At 52.6% G+C, this 19907-nt stretch overlaps 1 protein-coding gene across 1 annotated transcript; it reads right to left on the bottom strand.

The window, feature by feature from the left end:
• Window positions 1-1406: 1406 nt before the first annotated feature.
• Window positions 1407-17064, bottom strand: LOC144734472 (latexin-like). Its single transcript, XM_078616672.1, has 7 exons — window positions 16666-17064; window positions 14000-14083; window positions 10798-10860; window positions 9484-9697; window positions 6911-7050; window positions 4808-4933; window positions 1407-2981 (listed from the first exon to the last, which is right to left on the bottom strand). The coding sequence occupies exons 1-7, from the start codon at window positions 16960-16962 to the stop codon at window positions 2853-2855; spliced, it is 1053 nt and encodes a 350-aa protein (XP_078472798.1). The 5' UTR covers window positions 16963-17064; the 3' UTR covers window positions 1407-2852.
• Window positions 17065-19907: the final 2843 nt, after the last annotated feature.

Below are 19907 nucleotides of genomic sequence, written 5' to 3'. Positions count from 1 at the left end.
CAAGAATATGAATCCCTGCAGTCACGAAAGCTTTAAATCGAAATTTATCTCTAAACTAGTTTTTTTTCGATTTAAAGCTTTCGTGACTGCAGGGATTCATCTTCTTGGTTCTTTCGGTAAAGTCACGTAGAAGGGAAATAATAAAATAATAAAAATAAAACATAATAAAATACAATTCTCACGACGTTTCGGCCACAACGCAAGCAGCCGTCCTCAGTTGAAGACCAGGTCTGTCGGAAAGACAGCGTCTGAATGACGTGTTCTTCACCTGAGGACGGCTGCTTGCGTTGTGGCCGAAACGTCGTGAGAATTATTTTATTATGTTTTATTTTTGTTAGTTTATTTTTTATTTTGCCAGGTAAGGCCCAGTGAGCTGCTACATTACTCTTGTTTTTCAGAAGCGACTTCGCCACTTACGATCGCTCAGCGAAGTGGCTTTTCATCATCTTGTGGAGGTGTATTGCAGGAGCCACATAACTCTCAACGCGTAGAGACGTTGATTCCAAATGTGGAGGGGTGGAGCCGGAGGACCCGGAGAAAAATCCCCGCGACCACGGGGAGAGAGAGAGGGAGGACATTCAAACTCCAAATATACAGCAGCAGCAGGCGTCGGGGTCGGGATCGAACCCACGACCTCCTGTATACCAGGCGAGGTAGTTAACATCTCCTAGCCACCGTGATGATGATAATGATGAGGGAGAGAGACATTCAAACTCCAAATATAGAGCAGCAGGCGTCAGGATCGGGATCGAACCCACAAACTCCTGCATACCAGGCGAGGTAGTTAACATCTCTTAGCCACCGTGATGATGATGATGAGGGAGAGAGAGATGCATGCAAATTCCAAATATACAGCAGCAGGCGCCAGGGTCGGGATCAAATCCACGACCTCCTGTATACCAGGCCAGGTAGTTAACATCTCCTCGCCACCGTGATGATGGTGATGATGAGGGAAAGACAGAGACACGCAAACTCCAAATATACAGCAGCAGGCGTCAGGATCGGGATCGAACCCACAAACTCCTGCATACCAGGCGAGGTAGTCAACATCTCGTAGCCACCGTGCGCACCGCAGTGAAATCACCTCGTTTGACACCACCACCCGATTTGGCCCTGAAATCATTTAACTGGCGTGAGAAACATTCATCATCACCAGCACCAGCAGCAGCGTTATCACCATCTGCCGTGGGCAATCCACGACCGTATGAAGACCGCCTCCGCCTCCTCCTCCCCAAGGCCCTCGCCACCACCACCTCTCATCACGATCCCGCCATGGGACAATCCACCGAGCGTCGCATTCCGTCATCGCTCCGTCTCCCCACTGGATGCCCTCAGGGGGCGCGTTGCGCGCGTTGCGTTCCTCGGCCGCCACTCTGCGCTGCGGAAACCGCGGAACGGACTCTGCGTGACATTTCATCTTTAATGTGGGCCATTTAATATTTAATCTTTCAACTTTTAATGCTCACAGAAATGAAGGAGAGAAGGGGGAAAACACCTTGGGGGTTTAGAGGGACAGGGACCGTCATGAAACAACGAGCGGCCTGGCATGGCACCCCGACCACTCGCCTTGACCACCACCTTCTAGCGTGTGTGAGTGGGTGGGTGAATGGGTGAGTGTGTGGGTGGTTGAATCTGTGGGTGGGTGAGTGGGTGGGTGAGTGGGTGGGTGAGTGGGTGAGTGAGTGGGTGAGTGAGCGGGTGAGTGAGTGGGTGAGTGTGTGGGTGGTTGAGTCTGTGGGTGGGTGAGTGGGTGGGTGAGTGAGTGGGTGAGTGAGCGGGTGAGTGGGTGAGTGGATGAGTGAGTGGGTGAGTGAGTGGGTGAGTGTGTGGGTGGTTGAGTCTGTGGGTGGGTGAGTGGGTGGGTGAGTGGGTGGGTGAGTGGGTGAGTGAGCGGGTGAGTGGGTGAGGGGGTGAGTGAGGGGGTGAGCGAGCGAGTGAGTGGTGAGGGGGTGAGTGAGCGAGCGAGCGAGTGAGGGAGTGAGCGAGTGAGTAGTGAGGGGTGAGCGAGCGAGTGAGCGAGTGAGTGGTGAGGGGGTGAGCGAGCAAGTGAGTGAGTGAGTGGTGAGGGGGTGAGTGAGCGAGTGAGTGGTGAGGGGGTGAGTGAGCGAGCGAGCGAGTGAGGGAGTGAGCGAGTGAGTAGTGAGGGGTGAGCGAGCGAGTGAGCGAGTGAGTGGTGAGGGGGTGAGTGAGCGAGTGAGTGGTGAGGGGGTGAGTGGGCGAGTGAGTGGTGAGGGGGTGAGTGGGCGAGTGAGTGGTGAGGGGGTGAGCGAGCAAGTGAGTGAGTGAGTGGTGAGGGGGTGAGTGAGCGAGTGAGTGGTGAGGGGGTGAGTGGGCGAGTGAGTGGTGAGGGGGTGAGTGGGCGAGTGAGTGGTGAGGGGGTGAGTGATCGAGCAAGTGGTGAGGGGGTGAGTGGTGAGTGAGGGAGCGAGTGAGTGAGGGAGCGAGCAAGTGAGTGGTGAGCGAGTGAGGGGTGAGCGAGTGAGTGGTGAGGGGTGAGCGAGCGAGTGAGGGGTGAGCGAGTGAGTGGTGAGGGGGTGAGTGAGCGAACGAGTGAGGGAGCGAGTGAGGGAGTGGTGAGCGAGTGAGGGAGTGAGCGAGTGAGTGAGCAAGTGAGTGAGTGAGTGGGTGAGTGAGCGAGTGAGTGGAGAGGGGGTGAGGGGGTGAGTGAGTGAGGGAGTGAGTGAGTGAGCGAGCGAGTGAGTGGTGAGGGGGTGAGTGAGCGAACGAGTGAAGAAGCGAGTGAGTGAGTGGTGAGGGAGCGAGCGAGTGAGTGAGCGAGCGAGTGAGGGAGTGAGGGGGGTGAGCGAGCGAGCTCCTCCGCAGGTCTCGCGATGGCCTCCAGCCTCCAGGCTCTAGCCCTGCCCCGATCCGGATCCGTCCTCCGGAGCCGGAGCGAGGCACGCGGGCTCGGAGCAGTTGAACCGCACGGAAACCTTCTGGCCTTCGCGCCAGCCAATCAGCATGGAGCACGGGATGATTTCCTACAACATCACCATCATCGTCATAATCATCATCATCGTCGTCGTCGTCATCATCGTCGTCATCATCGTCATAATCATCACCACCATCGTCATAATCATCATCATCGTCGTCGTCATCATCGTCGTCATCATCGTCATAAACATCACCATCATCGTCATAATCATCGTCGTCGTCGTCGTCATCATCGTCGTCATCATCGTCATAATCATCATCACCGTCGTCATCGTCGTCGTCATCGTCATTACCGTCATCATCGTCGTCATCGGTAACCCGTTGACTGAGTCGGTCTCTAAAAGTGTCGTCGCTTTGAATTCATCCCCAATTAGTTTTTTTTTGCTGATTATTGTTAATCTTATTTGAAGAGAGATATTTTTTTATTTAAACATCTAAACGCATTGCCATTTGCTCTCCTCTTCATCCGAGGACAAAACGGGGGAAGGCGATAAAACGTTTCGCGATAAATAAATAAAAAAGCCCACATCTTCATCTTCATTGTTTAATCCTTCAATTACGACACGTAATGAGCGCCGAACTCGGTTGGACGGCTTCCAGTCCAGCCCTTTGCTCGATCTGAGAGCGTCGCTCACGTCGTCAGCAGAGGGATGACGACGAAGACGAAGACGATGACGAAGACGAAGATGATGATGAAGAAGATTAAGACGAAGACGAAGATGATGATGACGACGAAGACGAAGATGATGTTGACGAAGATGACGACGAAGACGAAGATGATGTTGACGAAGATGATGATGATGATGATGACGAAGATGATGACAACGAAGACGAAGATGATGATGACGAAGATGATGATGAAGACGAAGATGATGATGACGAAGATGACGACGAAGACGAAGATGATGATGACGAAGATGATGATGATGATGATGACGAAGATGATGATGACGAAGATGATGACGACGAAGACGAAGATGATGATGACGAAGATGATGATGATGATGATGATGATGACGAAGATGATGATGACGAAGATGATGACGAAGAGGAAGATGATGACGAAGATGAGGACGAAGATGATGATGACGACGAAGATGACGACGAAGAGGAAGATGATAATGACGAAGACGAAGAGGCATTCGTGACGTAAAAGAGACAGAGCGGCCCCTCCTCCCGAGACGCCGTCGATAGCGGCGACGCACTATCTCAACCATTTGTCATATTTTGTTTCATTCAACATTTTTCTTCATTTCATTTTGTATTCGTTTACCAGCAAAGACCCCGCTGAGCAGTATAGCTCTTGTTCAGGAGCGACCTAGACAATCACGAATGTGATTCACACGCGGATCGTTCAGTCGTCTCCACGTCGACCGCACACGTGGCAACGGCTCCGCCCTGAATATCCGTACCCCGTTAAAGGCGCAGCCCTGCAATAGCTCGGGTACAGCAACTGCTGGGGGAAAACGCCCAGCCCCGAGGGTGACTTTGGCCTACTCTTCCACGTTGGACGGACACCCTGGAAGAGGTGCGAGTAGTTGACTACCTCGCCTGGTATACAGGAGGTCGTGGTCTCGATTTCAACCGTGATGCCTGCTGCTGTATATTTGGAGTTTGCGTGTTTCTCTCCTCGTGCTCGCGTGGATTTTTCCCTCCACATTGAGAATCAACATCACGCGATTAGATCAGTTGCCTGCGACTGTAAATTCCCACACGTGATAAGCGACTCTGTAGCTCAGTGGGCCTTACCTGATAAATATAAATGAATACAAAGTAAAACAAATAATAGGTGCTCCGTGAACAGCACTTGCCCCAGCAGTCTGGTGAGGCTATACGGGGGATCGTTGTCTGTAGCCGTGGCTGGGGTCCTCACCTGTGATGGGAGCTCGTGCATCAGGGCAAGGAATTGGAACTGCAGCCCCTTGGGGTCACCCTTGGGGTCACCCTTGGGGTCACCCTTGGGGTCACCCTCGGGGTCACCCTCGGGGTCACTCTCGGGCTGTGAAGAAACAGAGCGAGCGGAATGGCAGTGACACGATAGCTCCGCTACACCACACAGTGGGTGGCACGGTGGGTGGCACGGTGGGTGGCACGGTGGGTGGCATGGTGGGTGGCACGGTGGGTGGCACGGTGGGTGGCATGGTGGGTGACACGGTGGGTGACATGGTGGGTGGCATGGTGGGTGGCACTGTGGGTGGCACGGTGGGTAGCACGGTGGGTGGCACGGTGGGTGACACGGTGGGTGACATGGTGGGTGACACGGTGGATGACACGGTGGGTGATACGGTGAGTGGCACGGTGGGTGGCACGGTGGGTAGCACGGTGGGTGGCATGGTGGGTGGCACTGTGGGTGGCACGGTGGGTGGCATGGTGGGTGGCATGGTGGGTGACACGGTGGGTGGCACGGTGGGTAGCACTGTGGGTGGCATGGTAGGTGGCACTGTGGGTGGCATGGTGGGTGGCACGGTGGGTGACACGGTGGGTGGCATGGTGGGTGGCACTGTGGGTGGCACTGTGGGTGGCACGGTGGGTGGCATGGTGGGTGGCATGGTGGGTGACACGGTGGGTGACACGGTGGGTGACACGGTGGATGACACGGTGGGTGGTACGGTGAGTGGCACGGTGGGTGGCACGGTGGGTAGCACGGTGGGTGGCACGGTGGGTGACACGGTGGATGGCATGGTGGGTGACACGGTGGGTGGCACAGTGGAGAGCACGCGTGGTGCATCTGCCGGTAATCTTAAGTCAGTGAAGCATTGGCAGCTGAGTCTGTTTCGTGACTTGTCAGCGTGACCTCAAGGTGCACTAAGCTTGGCACCAGCGCCGTGATGACGTCACCGCAACTGAGTGGTGAACGGCTATTGTTGTGTTTGGGTTGTGTCGTGTCCGATGCGTGTCTTTGTCTCGTCGTGGTGGGTGGGGTCGGCAGAGTCGGCAAGGCCGATGAGCAGTAGGCGGAGCCAATGTGTGAAGACCGAGGATGAGGCCGCTCCCTGAGTGGGCGGGGCTAGTGGTGGAGTGGGCGGGGCTAGTGGTGGAATGGGCGGGGCTAGCTGTGGAGTGGGCGGGGCTGCGGGTGAAGTGGACGAGGCTAGTGGTTGGGTGGGCGGGGCTATTGGTGTGGTGGGCGTGGCTAGTGGGGTGTCGGCGGGGCTAATGGTGCAGTGGGCGGGGCTAGTGGTGGGGTGGGCGGGGCTAGTGGTGGAGTGGGCGGGGCTAGTGCTGGAGTGGGCGGGGCTTGTGGTGGAGTGGGCGGGGTTAGTGGTGGAGTGTGCGGGCTACCTGTGGAGTGGGCAGGGCTAGTGGTGGCGTGGGCGGGGCTAGTGGTGGAGTGGGCGGGGCTAGTTGTGGAGTGGGCGGGGCTAGTGGCTGAGTGGGCGGGGCTAGTGGTGGAGTGGGCCGGGCTCGTGGTTGGAGTGGGCGGGGCTAGCGGTGGAGTGGGCGGGGCTAGTGATGAAGTGGGCGGGGCTCGTGGTGGAACCTCCCAGAAATGTGGCAGCTTTAGCACGTCTGTGTCTGTGTGTGCAAGTCATCTAAAATGAGCGCCTGGTGTGGTGTGGAGACAAAGGCGGCCGGGCGTGGTGCTGGCCACCCACCCCCTCGTGTGCCGTGCCGGCCTTCATCGATGCTACTTGGTAACAGCACTGTTAAGGCGATATGGGGAATCTTCGTCGTTGTGTTGTAGGTGCTCGATAATAGCACTTGCCCCAAATATCGGTTGAGTCTATATAGGGGAGCTTTGTCTTGTTGGTACCTCGCTAACAGCATTTGCCACCAAACGTCTGTTGAGGCTATACGGGCCATCTCCAACTTGACAGTGTTTACACGTGTGTGTGTGTGTTGGCGACACTTCACGTGGCCTCAAGGTGCACATGGCCTGGCACAAGCGTCGTGGTGACGTCACCGACACTTAGTGGCGAATGGCGGTTGTTGTTGTTGTTGTTGTGTTGGCGAGTCTTGGATGCGGTGAGCTCACCACCACTTGCTGGACACTGCGCACTTGAGTCAGCGTCACTTTGCTGGTTACGTCTCCCCACTCGAGGTTCACGAAGCTTCCTCCGATCTTCGCCAGCCTCCAGAAAGGTTTCAGCACGCTCAGGACATTCCCAAAGCTGTCTTTGGGGGCACACGAGGCGGACACAGAGGATTCATAATCTTAGTTTTTTCGGTAAAGTCACGTAGGTAAAAAAATGAAATTAAAATTAATAAAAAATAAACTAATAATAATAAAAAATAATAATTAAAAAATTCCTCCGTGACTTTACCGAAAAAACTTATCCTTGCAGTCATGAAAGCTTCAAATCTAGAACGGACACAGAGGGGTTTTTTTTTTACCAGAGTTCCAGACAGCAGTAGGTGGTGGTGGCGGGGGGGGGGGGGCGTGGGGGGGGCTTCTGTCAGCAGTGGCACGGGCTGCGCTATTGCAGTACTGCACCTCTACTGGACATCTGTGACCACTGGACGTCTGTGAAAAAAGAGCTTCATAGCTCATCGGATTCTTCCGGTAAAAATTAAGATTCTGATTACCCTTCACGGCTAACACAACACACTGCGGTATTAACCAGAGGCTTTGGCCGCAAAAGCCTATGAACTAAACTATGTTTATTTGACCAGGTAGGACCCCATTGGAACCTCATGGTGTAAATGCTTACCCCGAGCTCTCATACTCTGATGGTGCATTGTCTTTGAGTTGTGCGCCTTTTGGCGTCATCTGGTCCAACACCATGTGAGACTAAGCTCTAAGGAAAGCTGTCTCGGGTGTGGACCAATCAACTTCAAGGACAGTGCATACAGAGTTATGTTTTTTTGTTTGCATTATGACTGCAGGTATTGTGGTCCATGCAAACATGACTCCTTGTAAAAAAGGTGTCAGTTTTGTTGCCAGATAGAAGGGTAAAAAAACAATTATCAGGTAGGACCCACTGAGTTATTAGCTTCTTTTTCAGAAGCGACCTGGCCGCAAACGATAGCTCAACGAAGTGACTCATCACTCGAAAATTCATAGCAGCTAAATACTCTGAACGCGTGACGTCGATGTTAAATGTGGAGGGGGAAAAATCCACGCCGCCACGTTAAGAGAAACACCGCAGACTCCCAAATATAGAGCAGCAGGCGTCAGGGTCGGGATCGAACCCACAACCTCCTGTACACCAGGCGAGGTAGTCAACATCTCATAGCCACCGTGGTGATGATGATGAGGGAGAAAAATACAAACTCCAAATATACAACCGGTATCATGGTCGGGATCGAACCCACAACCTCCTGTATACCAGGTAGTCAACATCTCCTAGCCACCGTGATGATGATGAGAGAGAAATACAAGCTCCAAATATAACAACAGGCATCAGGGTCGGGTTCGAACCCACGACCACCTGTACACCAGGCGAGGTAGTCAACATCTCCTAGCCACCGTGATGATGATGATGAGAGAGAGAGATAAATACAAACTCCAAATATACGACAGGCATCAGGGTCGGAATCGAACCCACGACCTTCTGTACACCAGGCGAGGTAGTCAACATCTCCTAGCCACAGTGATGATGATGAGAGAGAGATAAATATAAACTCCAAATATACAACAGGCATCAGGGTCGGAATCGAACCCACGACCTTCTGTACACCAGGCGAGGTAGTCAACAGCTCCAAGCCACCGTGATGATGATGAGAGGGAGAGAAATACAAACTCCAAATATACGACAGGTATCAGGGTCGGGATCGAACCCACGACCTCCTGTACGGTATACCAGGCGAGGTAGTCAACAGCTCTAAGCCACCGCGGCGACCCCAAACCCGCCCCACGCACAGCACAACGGCAAGCGTCGGACGCGCCACCACGAAGGCGCGTCGTCACCGCCGTGGAACGGTGCGCGCGTGAGCGGCTTGTAAATCATCTCTCCTGGGCGAGGAGCCGGTGGCGCTGATGTCGGAGAGCGGTGGATGGGGGGGGGGGGCAGCAGTGATGTTCAAACTGGTGACCTGAAAACGGGGGTAGGGGTGGTGGCTGGGTGGGTGGGGGAATTGGCAGTGGGGGGGGGGGGTGCATGGGCACCCCATGGTGCCTATGGCCAAGCCCGTGTGGGAAATTAACCGCTCCCCTTCCCATCTATGTTTTGGGACCGCGGGGGGCTTTCGTGAAAATAAAAATCAATTTGCGAGCCGGCAGTGTCATATATTGGCGTGTTGTGTTATAGGATTTTTTATTGTTGTCGTTGTCAGTGTGTGTGTGTGTACGTGCGGATGTGTGTGTGTGTCGTGTAGCGGGTTAGAGTGATTTTGCCACGAAGCCGGCGACGCGAGTTCGATTCCCACTCCCGACCAACACCAGTGGCGACTATCTGAACCGATCCTGGGCCTCCCCTCGGTCGACTCATCCTATAACGAGTAGCTATTGCGGTGCGTAAACATCAGAACTAGGGGGAGACAAAGGCAGCCGGGCGTGGTGCTGCCCCACCGCGCTCTAACCCCTCGTGTGCCACAGTGCCGGCCTCCTCGCTAACAGCTCTCGCCCCAACTAGCCAGTCTCTGCGTTCATTTCCTCCCTCTCCTTACCAGGGAACACCGAGCCTATGACGGCCGGCGGTTGAGTCCCCAGCTTCTCCAGGGCGTCTCTCAGCGAGATGCCGATGTCGGCGGCGTCGTCGTCTTTGACGGGGGGCGGCCCGGCGTCGCCGCCCCGCGGGAAGTCGCAGGCCAGGTGGTCGGCCCGCATGGCCTTGCCGGGCAACCTCAGGAAGCTGATGTGCGCCTTGCACTTGCCCACGAGCTGCCAAGAGAGGAAGAAGGGGTTTGGGGGGTGGGGGAATGCGTCACTGATCTCGAAAGTCGGTCGAGGAATCGAGTTAGGTGTTGGGGCGTGTCTTCTACGTTTTGACGCTGTGGTGTTCGCTTGACGTTCGCCTGACGTTCGCAACGTGGGAGTGGCGGTGGGACGGACAGCACCGCCGATTAGCACGGTTGGCCAGGTAGGTACGGTGTGAAGGAAGTTCGCACAAAGCGGTTGTGGAAATAACGTCCAGCGAAACGTTTAGTTTCGGTCAGCCACGAGTGATTTATTTCCACCCCCCCCGCGCTCCGATGAGTCACGTCCACGCATTGGTGCCCATTTCTCATCTGCAGCCAAGATCCGGCGGTGGGAATATCCTAAGGGACGGTGGGGCAGGAGGTGACTTGAGTCCGTTCCATAGGACGACCGCGCTTGTCCTATGGATAAGACCGCATCTCCGAGTAGCGGAAGAAGTTCATGATACATACAACACATGTTAACTTCCACACAGAGTGGTAGTCACTTTATCCAGCCCCTTAGGAAGGGATGATGAGCTGAGTCAACCTCGCAAAGCGGGATTTTAACTCGCGACATTTCGACCGCGATCCAATTTGCTCGATTCCTGGCGTGCCGTGGTTGGCATGGGTCCTGGTGCAAGCAGTTAAATGGCACCCACGCCCACCTAATTCATTGGCGACGTTATAGTTAAATGACATCAGAGTAAAACAACGTTATAGTGAAATGACGTCATAGTGAAATGACGTTATAGTGAAACGACGTAGTAAAATGACGTCATAGAGAAGCATTAAAGTGAAACGACGTTATATTGAAATGACGTCATAGAGAAGCATTAAAGTGAAACGACGTTATAGTGACATGACGTCATAGAGAAGCATTAAAGTGAAACTACGTTATAGTGACATGACGTAATGGTGAAACAATATTGTAGTGAAGCGACGTTTTAGGAACACAACGTTTGAGGGAAGCAACGTAAATAGGATCGTCGTAAATAGGATCGTCGTAAATAGGATCGTTGTAAATAAGATCGTCGTAAATAGGGGACTTCCCGTATACGTTTAAACCATCTGAGTTCCGCTTACCTTACTCGGATATTCCGTTAATTCAAAGGTGAAGTGATAATTGGAAGGCGCATTTGAGTCCATCTGCAATGAGAATATGATAACATCAATAAAACTCACACAACACGTTGTTGTTGTTGTTATTATTACGACTACGAGAGAAGCCTCCGCTGAGTTTGATGGCGAGCGGCGTGTTGGTTGTCCCGCGTCCGACCGCACATCCGCAGCTGAGCGAAGTCACACCGCGGTAGGAGAGCGAACTTTGCGTGGAAATAGGTGAGCCGCATGCACAGCTGCGAAATCCGTACAATACCCAGGAACCCGCGTGCGGCGAGAGAGAGAAGCCTCTAATCACGATGCCAGCCGTGTCCAGGAATCGAACTCGGGTTTTTATTTGTTTTTGCCAAGTTGTCGGAGCGCAATTGCGAGCGCCGCTGTTCCCACCTCGGTGCTTAACGTCTCAATCATTTTTGTTCTTTTTATTTTTTCAAATCTTCAACTGGAACGCTTCACTGGTGCCGCGGTCACCAATCACGGCCGAGTTAAATATGCTGCTGCGTCTGCGGCTGAACGCGACGAGCGGATTGCGTCACATCGCCACATCCGTGCGTTTTGAAGGCGCTGAGGCTCAATGGGTTCGAAGCGCCCGTGGGTTTCAACTGAGACAAGTCCACTCGTCGTGACTGGTGTTGACCGTGAGATAAAGATCCCCCGTGTAGCCTTAACAGACTGTTGGGGCAAGTGCTGTTAGCGAGCACCTATGAAGGCCGGCATGGCACACGAGGGGGTGGGTGGCCAGCACCACGCCCGGTCGTCTTTGTCTCCCGAGTGGCGATGTTTACACACCGCACCAGGTACTCATTTCAGGCTGAGTCGACCTATGCGAGGCCCATGACCGGTTCAGATAATCGTCAGCGGTGTTGGCCACGAGCAGAAATCCAACTCGGCTCGCCAGCTTCGTAGCGCAGCGCGCTAACCACTGCGCCACCGCTCCCCCGCACACGCACCTCTGCACGCACTCTATCGCTCGCTCACCCATGCAAGTCACGCACACACACACGCACTCACCTAAAGGTCACCGGGGGGAAAGGTTAGCGAGAGGTTGCCAGGCAACGGACACGAGTTCAACATCAAAGGCCCTCGATTAGAGCGGCCGCTGCCTTCCCTTCGGAAGGTTGCGAGTTAAAATCACGGGGTGGGGATGATGGGGGCAGGGAGTTTCACTCAGCCCATCATCTGTCAAAGGTCGACAAAATAGGTACCGCATTGTGCAGCGTCCAACGAACCCACCTCTGCCGCGGGAATGTGGAATTCCAACCGTTGATTTTTATATTCTTGGATCTTTCGGTAAAGTCGCGTAGAAGGGAAATAATAAAATAATAAAAATAAAACATTATATAATTCATTAGAACGCTGTCTTTCCGACAGCTCTGTTCTTCACCTGAGGACGGCTGCTCGTGTTGTGGCCGAAACGTCGTGAGAATTTTATAATGTTTTATTTTTATTATTTTATTATTTCCCTTCCACGTGACTTTACCGAAAGAACCAAGAATATGAATCCCTGCAGTCACGAAAGCTTTAAATCGTTGATTATTAGTTTTAGTTTTTTTTTGTTTCAAACAGACGAGCGCCACGTCGCGCTCACTCGGCTCTGCGACCGCTCTCGATTTGAGGACGACGATTTCCGGTCTACTCTTCCATGCTGGTCAAATGTCAGGGAATATGTTGGAGTAAACACACTTTACCCCACCACATGAGACATCCTGATCTATTTACTGTGGCGTACCTATTTATACTCCTGGGTGGACAGAGGCGGCTGGATTTAAGCAACTTGTACTATTCCTGGTTCTTTCCGTAAAGTCACGTAGAAGGGAAATAATAAAATAATAAACATACATTTTAAAACGATGGAAGAAAAAAATAAAATGCACGAATCCAACCGCGTGGATCCGTCGCTCAGTCGGACGCGCTTCGATCCGCGTTGAGCGTCGGCCCCACCAGATTCACGCTGTACCCGTCGCAGCGACATTGATCGGGCGCGTGCCTCGGCTGACTTTGATTTCATCTTTTTTTGGGGACGCAACATTGGGAATGGGTGGCTCAGACATTAGCCACCAAGTGACGTCGCCATGGCAACTCCGTCCAGCGTTCATTGCGAGGAAACCGCTTTACGACGACAAAAAAAACACTCAACAATCTACATTTATAACACGTAATGTACATCACAATATCACGTCATCTTTCTCACGTAATCGATATCTATAACACGTAATCGATATCTATAACACGTAATCGATATCTATAGCACGTGATCAATATCACGTAATCTATAACACCAAACATATATCACTTAAAGCTTCTCATAGCTCCGTGTTATGTTTTGGTGTTTGGGGCCCCAACGATGTTTAGAGCTCTGATAGAATTGTAATCCCCTTTGCCCGTTACCCCTTCGCTGGTAGAATTGTAATCCCCTTTGTCCGTTACATATTCTGTGGTAGAATTGTAATCCCCTTTGCCCGTTACCCCTTCGCTGGTAGAATTGTAATCCCCTTTGCCCGTTACATCTTCTGTGGTAGAATTGTAATCCCCTTTGCCCGTTACCCCTTCGCTGGTAGAATTGTAATCCCCTTTGCCCGTTACATCTTCTGTGGTAGAATTGTAATCCCCTTTGCCCGTTACCCCTTCGCTGGTAGAATTGTAATCCCCTTTGCCCGTTACATCTTCTGTGGTAGAATTATAATCCTCTTTCCCCATTACCCCTTCCCTGGTAAAATTGTAATCCTATTTTCCCGTTACTCCTTCCCTGGTAGAATTGTAATCCCCTTTCCCCATTACATCTTCTCTCGTTGAATTGTAATCCCCTTTCGCCGTTAACCCTTCCCTGGTAGAATTGTAATCCCCGTTACCCCTTCTCTGGTATAATTGAAATCCCCTTTGTCCGTTACCCCCTCTCTGCCAGAATTGTAATCCCCTTCCCCAGTTACTCCTTCTCTGGTAGAATTGTAATCCCCTTTGCCCGTTACCTCTTCTCTAGTAGAATTGTAATCCCCGTTACCCATTCTCTGGTAGAATTGTAATCCCCGTTTCCCATTCTGGTCAAAATTGTGATCCCTCCCTTCCCCGGTTACTCCCCTCTCAGGAACCCGAACACCTCCAGCCAGGCCTTGTCCTCCTCCTCGCGGCCTTCCCTACCTAGCCCCGTCCTTCAAGTCGACCCCAGTACCTGCGCCTTCCACGGAATGAGCCCACCAAAGAAGGCCCTCTCGCAACAGTCCATGGCGTTGGCTTCTCGCGCGGAGCACAGGATCTGTTTGGGGGGAAGGGGGGAGCAAGCGAAGGTGGGTGGCCATGTACGCGTTGGGTTAAATGTGTCGTCAAAACCCGCCACCACCCGACACGGCCAATTACCAAGTTTGTGGAACGTAAATAACAAAAATAAAAGCATGTCAATTCGTCATCAGTACAGAACGCTGGTGTGTGTGTGTATTGTGTTGTTAGTGGGGAGCGGTAGTGTAGTGGTTAGCGAGCTGCACTACGGACCTTGCCACCAGAGTTCGATACCCGCTCACGGCAAACACCAGTGACGATTATCTGAACCGGTCCTGGGCCTCTCCTAGGTCGACTCAGCCTCAAATGAGTACCTGGTCGGGTGTGTAAACATCGCCACTAGGGAGACAAAGGCGGTCGGTGCTCGCTAACAGCACTTGCCCCTACAGTCTGTTAAGGCTACACGGGGGATCTTAGTGTTGGAGAGTAAACCCACAGAGTTTTCAATTCGTGTCGCGTGACGTTTCGAAAAAGCTCACACCGCGGAATAAATGCCCCCCCCCCCATCGCTCCGAGTCGCAACACTTAAACGACGCCGCCGATTGGCTCGGTTGGCTACGCACGGTGGCGAAACGAGACCCACACATCATGGGACCTCCTTTGCCAGTACCAAAATATACTGATAGGGGTTTTCCCCTTTTTTCTGGCAACAAAACTGACACCTTTTGCAAGGAATCATGCTTACATTAGCCACAATACTTGCAGTCAAATGCAAACAAAAAACAATACTCTGATAATTTATGCATTGTCTTTGAAACTGATTGGTCCACACCAGAGACAGCTTTCTTTAGAGCCTAGTCTCATGTGGTGTTCGACCAGATGACGCTGTCTCTGGTGTGGACCAATCAGTTTCAAAGACAATGCATAAATGATCAGAGTATTGTTGTTTTTTTGCATTTGACTGCAAGTATTGTGGCTAATGTAAGCATGATTCCTTGCAAAAGGTGTCAGTTTTGTTGCCAGAAAAAAGGGGAAAACCCCTATCAGAGGCCCATACAGTTGCACGGTGCGCGTGCCCGCACGTACACACGCACAAACAACGCGTACGCACGAGTCTGCAGTACGCGCACGGTCAGTTTTTTTTCCATTTTTAATTTATCAGGTATAACCCTGTGAGCCATGCGGCTCTTGACTCGGGTGCAACCGCAACAAACAAAAACACGAACCAGAAACATCTTAAAGTGACTCCACGCAAAAGAAAAATCCGGGAAAAACAGCAATAGGCGGTCGTGCCATCCCAGCGGGCATCGGCCTGCCAGTCGGAGTTGAGGAGGAAGAGGCCGATGATTGCCGATATCTGTTATTTGTAGATTTGAAGCTTTCGTGACTGCAAGGATTCATACTCTTAGTTTGTTCGGTAAAGTCCTTGCAGACCGCCACTTGAGTACATCACTGAAACTGCGCACACTGAAATGCTACATCTGGTCAATTTTGCTGTACGGAGTAGAGACGTGGACACTGACAACAACAGCAACAAAAAGGCTCGAAGCTTTCGAGATGTGGCTGTATCGAAGAATGCTGAAAATCCCATGGACAGCCAAAACCACCAATACACAAGTTCTGCAAGATATGGGCACTGACAGGCAACTGCTGAAGACCATCATTAGCAGGAAGTGTTACTACCTAGGCCACATTGCCCGAAACGACCACAAATACCGGCTATTAAAGCAAATCCTGGAAGGAAAAATCGAAGGGAAAAAACGACCAGGACGGCCAACAACGACATGGCTCAGTAACATCAAAACATGGCTACAATTAACAACAGCAGCACAAACTCTACACGCCGTGCTAGACCGGGGCCAATATCATCGTGAAGTCGCACACGCCGTTAGGCAGCACTAAAGAAGAAGAATAATAGAAATAAAATAATAAAATAACATATTCTGATAAGCCCCCCCCCCCCTCCTCTCCCTTAACTTGTATTTAAGAACTTGCATCTTGGAATCCCTGCCACACTTGATACAGCAAATCTAGCTGTGACGGTCCCACCTGATGACGGAGACTTGTGTTGCCTCCGACACGTCGTGATTTTTTTATTTTATTATTTTATTTCTATTATTACTTTTATTAATTTTAATTTAATTTTTTACCTACGTGACTGTTATGCCAGCCGAGTCACTTGCGGGTACCACCAATTTTCGTCGCCACGGTGGCCCAACTGTGGCCCATGGGACGCGGGACGCAGTGGCCGGCGACTCGTTCCGAATGACCTCAGCGGAGGTGGACGGGAGACAGGGTCTGGGGGGTGCGGGGGGGGGGGTGATCGGTCTGTGGCGTTCGACGTGAAGCAGACAACGTGTCCGTGGCTGATCGACCACACCGCCCACGGTAGCAACCGCGATTCGAGCCACGAACCTGGGCGCTCACGGCGTGCCCCTTTCAATGTCATCCACAGCCACCTCGCGGCTAAACTCTGTCCCGTTTTGTTTGCGACCGATTGACTGACCGACTAACCGCCTGGACATCTGTGAGAAATGCTCTTTACAGCTCGCGCGGGTTTGCCCCTCCCCACTCCCTCCAGGTGTATCAAACGTAATAGCCCGCCTCCGATGAGATTCTGACCTCTTGCGCGGCGATGACCCCGCGGAGTTCGTAGAAGCGCGCGGGAGATCCGCGCTCCACGTTGTAGCGGTCAGCGGCGAGGCGAGCGAGCCGGTTGGGCAACGCGTGCGAGTCAAAGAGGTCGCACACGAAGCTGCCGCCCTCGTCGCAGAAGCATTTGCGGTAGTTGTCGCTGCCGTGCACGCCGGGGCAGCTGCTCACGATCGACAAGCCGTCGAGGGACGGTGGCAGCAGAAGCAGCAGTGGCAGTAGCAGTCGTGCGGCAGCCTCGGATGTCGATGCAGCTCCCATCGCCATCGTTGTTTCGCCTCGGTGGCTTTGCGATGGGAGGACTTTGCGATGTTTGCTTTGAGAGGAGGGCTCCCTGTTCAAACACGCGAGATGTAGCAATGTGGCCCCGTTGTGTTTTTGCAGTGGTGACTTATTTGCCAGGGCCAGTGGCGATTCAGGGAAGCTGCTGAATGCCCCCCCACCGCCCACACCACCACCCACACTCCCTCGCGTCAGACACAATGCGTTTGATAAGTTTGTGATTTTTTGTTTAAATGGCAACAACAACAAAAGCGGTTCGTGCCGCTTTTAAATTGATGCAAATTCCACCCCCCACCCCACCCCCACCCCCCTTACTCCCACCTCCGCCCGCACTTTCCAATTGCCTCATTTTCCAAGAAGCGCTCCTAAGTTTTGTTCAATCCGCTTGGCTCTTCGCGATGTTTCTCACCGTTAACCGCGCTCGCAAGGGGTCTGCGTGGCTTCGTTAAACAAAGCCACCCCCCCCCCCAACTCCCCAACGCTGACGTCACCGCCCCGCCACCACTCGCCGTGCCAGCCCCCCCCCCCTTTTTGCCCACGCGCGCGCCCACGCACGCGGATCGTAGCCGCCGCGTGCCAGACGCCGTCTCACGCATCCAAAGTTGGCAGCGCTGAATGAAAAACCGTTGGGGGCGAATGCGCAAAACGCATTTGAGAGTTTGCAAAGATTCAAAGGGCTTTTCCTTCGGGGAGAATGCTAATTCTTCCAGGGCGGGGGGGGGGCTCTGGCGTTTTTCTTCCCCCCCCCCCCCCCCCCAGTTTTTCCTTTCGATGTAATGCACATTTAATTGACGCAATTTCGCGGTGGCTTTCGAAGTGTATTTATTCATTTTGTTGCCCGGAGAGTTGTTTAAAAACACACAAAAAACGTGCGCGCGCGCGGTCAAATATACCACCCCCGGTGGTGGTGGTGGTGGCGGTATTTAATTTTGTTGTAATGCCTTGCTGCCGCTGCGTCGGTGCCGAGTCGATGTTGATCGATGCCGATTCAGTTGAGCGCCACAGGCTTTGCCTCCCCCCCACACACACACCTGCGAACGACACACGCTGCTCCGACCTAATCTGCATTCGCACGAACTTCGTCTGCGAGTTTGGCAGCCGCGTGACTCGCTGCTTTGAGTCAATTCTCATGGCACAGAGTCGAGTGTTCGTCCTCTCCCTCCCTCTCTCTCTCTCTTTCGCTCTGCAGTCGATGCGTATAGGGCCAAGGATTGTCTGCGACAGTTCAGACGGCTTCCAATTATACGTCGCTGCGCCAAGAGACAGATTCTTTGATCCACTGAGCGTAGTGTCGGAAGAGAATCGAGAAATTGACAATTGTGTCTTGAGAGAAATATTTTATTTAAAAATATATATATATGTGAACAGAAATAAATGCGTGAATGTTTAATTAAGAGCTGCTAGTTTGGCGTATGTTACGCCGTGGACAGCTGGCATGTCTGATTGCTTAAATGTTTGCCATTTGTATGGCGCTCTGTTAATACCTCGGAAACTCACAGCAACCTTGACGCATGTTGAACTTCTTTCGCACCGTACGTCGCCAACCGTGCGAATCGGAGGTGCGGGGGAAGTACAACGAGCTACACAAAAAAAGACAAAGATCCCCCGTATAGCCTTAACATGCTGTAGGGGCAAGTGCTGTTAGCGAGCACCTATGAAGGTCTGGGTGGGTGGCCAGCACCAAGCCCGACCTCCTTTGTCTCCCCAGTGACGACGTTTACACACCGCACCAGGTACTAATTTTGAGGCTGAGTCGACCTAGGGGAGGCCCGGAACCGGTTCAGATAATCGTCACCGGTGTTGGCCGTGAGCGGGAATCGAACTCGGAGTCGCCGGGTTTATAGCGCCGCGCGCTAACCACTACACTGCCGCTCCTCAACAACAACAACAACACCCGCCATTCGCCACTAAGTGGCGGTGACGTCACCACGACGCTTGTGCCAGGCTATGTGCACCTTGAGGCCACGTAAAGTGTCGAACGCCCGCTGGCAGGAGGTCACGGGGCAGACCCAGGTGCCACGGGTCGACTGACTGGGATGACTGAGATGACTGAGTTGACTGGCCGTTCCCCCCACACACACACAGGAACATATCTATTTTCTGACTTCAAGGGCACCCCTCTGTGGGACCAAGGCGACTCGACAAGCGATCATTCGGGTTAAGCCCAACAGGCTGCGTGCAGTACGTTCACAATGCGGGCCGCCAGCGTGCTAACCGCTACACCGTTTGAGGATCCACATCACACAACTCTCCTCTTGTCTCTTCGCTGGCTCCCTGTTCGTACCGCGTATTGATTTGAACATTCTCTTGCCGGCATTCAAGGCCTGAAACGGACCTGCTCCTCTCCCTATATCCGTGACCTCCTTTGGCCACGAATATTCCACCAAGATCATTAAGAACATCAGATTGTGCGTTGCTCGCCGTCACCACGGTCTCTAGGCTGCACACTCGGGGGGAGGGGTGACGGCGCTTTTGCAATTGCGGCACCTGAACTCTGGAACTCGTCCCCCATCGAGGTCACGACTATCCAAGACCCTTTACAAACCTTCAAATCTCGACTAAAAACGTATCTGTTCAAAATTGCGTTTTCTCTCTCTCTCTCTTTAGTTATTTTCAAACGTTCGTCTCACTCCGTGTTTCCTCTGGTTGATGTTAAACTATTTCCACCTTTTCATGCGTAGCGCCCTAAGAACGATCATTTAAGGGCGATTTCATCATTTCAATTATTACTGTTATTATTATGAGCGGTGCGATGATATATTTGTGAAATTCCAGTTGCGTAATTTGCGACGCATTCTTCTCGACGAAGTTGGACGGGCACACCGCACAAGGGCTGACTTGTCAAACTTAATTTGGAGCTTTCGTGACTGCAGGAATTACTCTTTGGTTCTTTCGGTAAAGTCACGTATAAAGATAAAATAATAAATTGA

This window comes from Lampetra planeri, chromosome 51 (genome assembly GCF_965212315.1).
Source record: "Lampetra planeri chromosome 51, kcLamPlan1.2.h2, whole genome shotgun sequence".
NCBI lineage: Eukaryota > Metazoa > Chordata > Hyperoartia > Petromyzontiformes > Petromyzontidae > Lampetra > Lampetra planeri.
Note: the sequence above shows the minus strand (reverse complement) of the source record. Positions and strands in the feature narration are given on the sequence as shown.

Coding starts and splice junctions, on each gene's coding strand:
- LOC144734472 (XM_078616672.1), bottom strand. CDS start 16,962: ATGGCGATGGGAGCTGCATCGACATCCGAGGCTGCCGCACGACTGCTA. Junction 14,084..16,665: donor GGGTCATCGCCGCGCAAGAG/GTCAGAATCTCA, acceptor CCCCCCAAACAG/ATCCTGTGCTCCGCGCGAGA. Junction 10,861..13,999: donor TCATTCCGTGGAAGGCGCAG/GTACTGGGGTCG, acceptor TTCTCATTGCAG/ATGGACTCAAATGCGCCTTC.